General features: G+C 52.4%; 1 protein-coding gene and 1 long non-coding RNA gene across 2 annotated transcripts in view; one reads left to right on the top strand and one right to left on the bottom strand.

Moving 5' to 3' along the window:
- Positions 1-2,130: 2,130 nt before the first annotated feature.
- LOC106724782 lies at positions 2,131-2,578 on the bottom strand. Its single transcript, XR_001360619.1, has 2 exons — positions 2,530-2,578; positions 2,131-2,313 (listed from the first exon to the last, which is right to left on the bottom strand). It is a non-coding gene; the product is annotated as an uncharacterized LOC106724782 (long non-coding RNA).
- A 278-nt stretch (positions 2,579-2,856) lies between these two features.
- Positions 2,857-4,040, top strand: part of BCR (breakpoint cluster region) — a 72,758-nt gene continuing 71,574 nt past the window's right edge. The window contains exon 1 of the mRNA XM_014533356.1: positions 2,857-2,882. Within this exon, the coding sequence (XP_014388842.1) occupies positions 2,857-2,882 (26 nt within the window). The remainder of the gene's footprint in view (positions 2,883-4,040) is intronic.

The following is a 4,040-nucleotide window of genomic DNA, read 5'->3' as shown; positions in this document are numbered from 1 at the left end:
TTATCACTATGAGATTTGGGGAATGGCCCCTCATAGTCCGGATTGCAATAAATGTGACTCTTTAATTCGACTTCTTGAGGCATCCTTCTGTGATTCGAGGGGTACATTACAACATTATAAGCTGCTAAAACCAGGTGAAACCGTTAATACTGATCGCTACGGACAACAAATAATCAATTTGAACCACGCTTTGATCGTGAAACGGCCACAATGGGCCAGAAGACACGGCAAAGTAATTTTGCTTCGTGATGATGCACCATCACACACTTCAAAACCAGTGAAAGACACGTGAAAAGATCTTGCCTGGGAAGTATGAGCCCACCCGCCGTATTCACCAGCCCTTGCTCCTTCCGATGACCACCTGTTCCGATTGATGGCACACACACTTTCTGAGCGGCACTTCAACACGTATGAAGACGTGGGAAACTGGGTCTCTGAATGGTCTGCCTCAAAACAAGGAAAGTTCTATTGGGACGGTCTCCACAAATCACTTGAAAGATGGGGAAATGTGTAGCTAGCAATGGACATTACTTTGAATAAAGCACTTTCGATGTTTCTCTTGAAAGTATTGTGTTTTTTTTATTACAAAATCCACATTTTTAACTGGTCGATAGCTAATCCGCACTTTTAACCGGTATCTGCACTTTTAACCGGTACCTGAAATTTTAACCTAGATGCTCCTTAAACACACCTAGAACTTCTTGGTCTTCCTGTCTTTGCCTTTCTGTTCCTCGTCCTAGGACCTGGCAAACCTCCCTCAGACTCGGCCTCCCCATGGACATTACTTTGAATAAAGCACTTTCGATGTTTCTCTTGAAAGTATTGTGTTTTTTTAATTACAAAATCCGAATTTTTAACTGGTGGATAGCTAATCCGCACTTTTAACCGGCACCTGAAATTTTAACCTAGTCCTAGATGCTCCTTAAACACACCTAGAACTTCTTGGTCTTCCTGTCTTTGCCTTTCTGTTCCTCGTCCTAGGACCTGGCAAACCTCCCTCAGACTCGGCCTCCCCCTGGGCCCCCACATGACACACACCCTCCGCCACCGCCTGGCTCTGTTTGCCTTATCAATTCCTCCCACACACACGGGCACCTCTCTACCCAGGCTGTGTGCTCCCTGGGGCCACAGACGTCAGCTCCTCATTCACCAGCACTGACCAAGCACCTACTGCGTGCTGAGCACGGGGGAGTCATGGGTAACAAGAGAGACAGGTCTCTGTCCTCCGGAGTTTAGATCCAGCTGGGGACAGACGGGAATCACACAGTGTCTGGGCCCCACTTTCCTCATCCTTCCTCCCTCCCCGCCCTTCCCTCCCAGCCCTTCCCTCCCTCCCCAGAGGGGATGGCTGATAAGGAAGCCCTGCAGGAAAGGACCAGAGCGCCAGGCGGGAGCGCTTTCAGAAAAAGGGCTGAGGATGGGAGGAGTGTCCTTGGGGTCAGAAGAAGCCGTTCTGCGGGGAGATAGCCACTATCTCGCTGTGACCTTGTGCTCAACAACAAGCCATTTGGCAAGGGAAGAGCCCGCAAACCCAAGCTACACATCTGCAGGGTTTGGGCGAGAAGTCCGCTTATGTCTACCACACGGAAGGTGGGGCTGAGCGGGGCCTGCACACCAGAGAAAGGAAGACCTCAGTGACGGATGAAGTCCCCCCCCCCCGTACCCTCTTGTTTCCCAGGTGGTCATTATAATGTCCCTGGTGATCCCACAATTCCCCCTGGAAACTGAGGGGCCCATCGGCAAGGGACAGGCAGCTTGCGGCTGGGGGATTCTCTCTGCTGACCGCCAGGGCCCGGGGCCTAAGCCTGCCTGGCCCACTTTCGGGGTGACCTGAGCATGTCAGTGGGGAAGGCAGCTGCTATTGATCATGAGCCACCCCCTGTGAGGTCAGGACTTCTACCCATTTTATTTTAATTAATTGAATTTTGGGGGATGACATTGGTTCGCAAAACCATACAGGTTTAAAGTGCCAGGCTTGCATGGCTCAGTGGTTGAGCATCAACCTCTGAACACAGGGCACATGCCTGGTTTGCAGGCTCGATCCCCTGTGTGGGGCGTGCAGGAGGCAGCCGATCCAAGATTTTCTCTCCTTCTCCCTTCCTCTCTGAAATCAATAAATATATATATATTTTTAAAAATAATCATTTTATTCGGTATTTGTGCGCCTTCAATTCGTCAAGAGTTGACGGTTTTGTACTGTAAAATTTATCTTGTATGTATCCCCATAAAAAGTCTAGTGGATAAATTTTCTTTGTTCAAAGCTCAGTCTGGCTGCACCCATTCTTTCACATCAGTTAAACCTGAAGTGAAACTCTCTGAAATCAATAAAAAATATATATATTTTTTAAAATAATCATTTTATTCGGTATTTGTGCGCCTTCGATTCGTCAACGGTTGCCGGCTTTGTACTGTAAAATGTATCTTGTATCTATCCCCATAAGAAGTCTAGCGGATAAATTTTCTTTGTTCAAAGCTCAGTCTGGCTTCACCCATTCATTCTTTCACATCAGTTAAACCTGAAGTGAAAACTCAGTGAGTTACCAGCTGTTAAAGTGAGTGTACAGGTTTTGGGGACACCCTGTATATGATTTTTGGCGAATCCCTTCACCTTCTTTCATCCAGTCTGCCCCCGCCCCCCTCGTCCCCAGCTGTCAGTCCGCTCCAATTATACCCATTTTAAAGAATAAGTCACAGAGGATTTGAGCACCGCTGAGATGTCAGCCCGGCCTTGCTCGGCCCTGAGGACGTAGAGAGGCCTGCAGAGGGCAGCAGTGAGCTGTGCCTGGAAGTCAGCCCCAAGGGTTCTCAGGTGCCTCTCTGGGGGCATCCTCCTAACAAGGGAGGGAAGGGGCACCCATGCCCTTTACCCGGGTGTGTTTCAGGTGGGTCCCCTCTGAGTGCTGACAGTGCTCCCAGCACCTGACGTAGGAGGACCAAGCCGGCTCAGAGCAGGGGAGGCGACTGCCCAGGTCACAGAGCCTGTGTGGGGGTGACCCCAACCCTAGTCAGGCAGCAGGGCTCTGGCCCTGGGCTCCGTATGAGACATCAGGGTATCTCACCTGGGTGGCCCTGGAACTGGGGGGAGGGATCCTATAACCCCTCACAGCCCGGCCGGGGTGGCTCAGTGGTTGAGTGTGGGCCCAGGAACCAGGAGGTCGTCGGTTCGATTCCTGATCTGGGCACATGCCCAGTGGCGGTACGTGCAGGAGGCAATCAGTGATGTTCCTCTCTCATTGATGTTTCTATCTCTCTAGCCCTCTCCCTTCCTCTCCCTCTAAAAATCAATAAAAACAATAATAATAATAATAATAATAAGATAACCCCTCACATCCACCCAGGGACAAGAGCGTGGGAGGCAGGCATCCTTGTTCTCATGCCAACGCCCAGGACTCACGCCCTGTTCTCGGGTTGACCAATCCTGTTTCCTTCCCCCTCGCCCAGCAGGCTGGTTAGGGCATTTTCCTTTGCCCCATCGGACGCCCTACCCTGTGCTCTCTGCCGTGTGTGGTGTAAGATCCCTGGGCGTCCCTGGGGCAGGAGAAAGGTGCGGGTTCACTGCTCGCCTGGGCTGTCCTGTCCGCAGCCTCGCTGGTCACAGTGGAGGCCCGCACCCCTTCGACTCTAAGGCTGTGAAAGGGTCGTTCGACCGCCAAAGGGGTCGCGACCCACAGGTTGAGAACCGCTGGCTTAGAGGAAGACGAGTTCAGAGTCAGGCAATTCGGGGCACACTACGCTGGCCTCTGGAGCTCAGGAGAGATGGGGCGGGGGGGACACGCATCTGGAACTGGACCAAGGGAAGGGAGATGTGGGTGTTGAGTGGCCTGGGGGAGAAATTCCTGTTGGTTATCTCTGCGAGGATCCTGTTTGGCAGCTGTTGCTTCATCACCCACCCCAGCCTGGCACACAGGGGCTGCTGGCATTGGCGGCCCGGCCTGGCCCCTCCGGCCTGGCTGAGTGGCTGCGTCCACCCCACCCTCCCCAGCTCCACCCTAAGGCGGATGAGTGGCCCGGGGCCTGGGAAGTGAGGGTCCAGGTGTGCC

The sequence above is a fragment of the Myotis brandtii genome, unplaced genomic scaffold (assembly GCF_000412655.1).
Source record: "Myotis brandtii unplaced genomic scaffold, ASM41265v1 scaffold97, whole genome shotgun sequence".
NCBI classification, from domain to species: Eukaryota; Metazoa; Chordata; class Mammalia; order Chiroptera; family Vespertilionidae; genus Myotis; species Myotis brandtii.
This window is presented reverse-complemented; position numbering and strand designations above follow the sequence as displayed.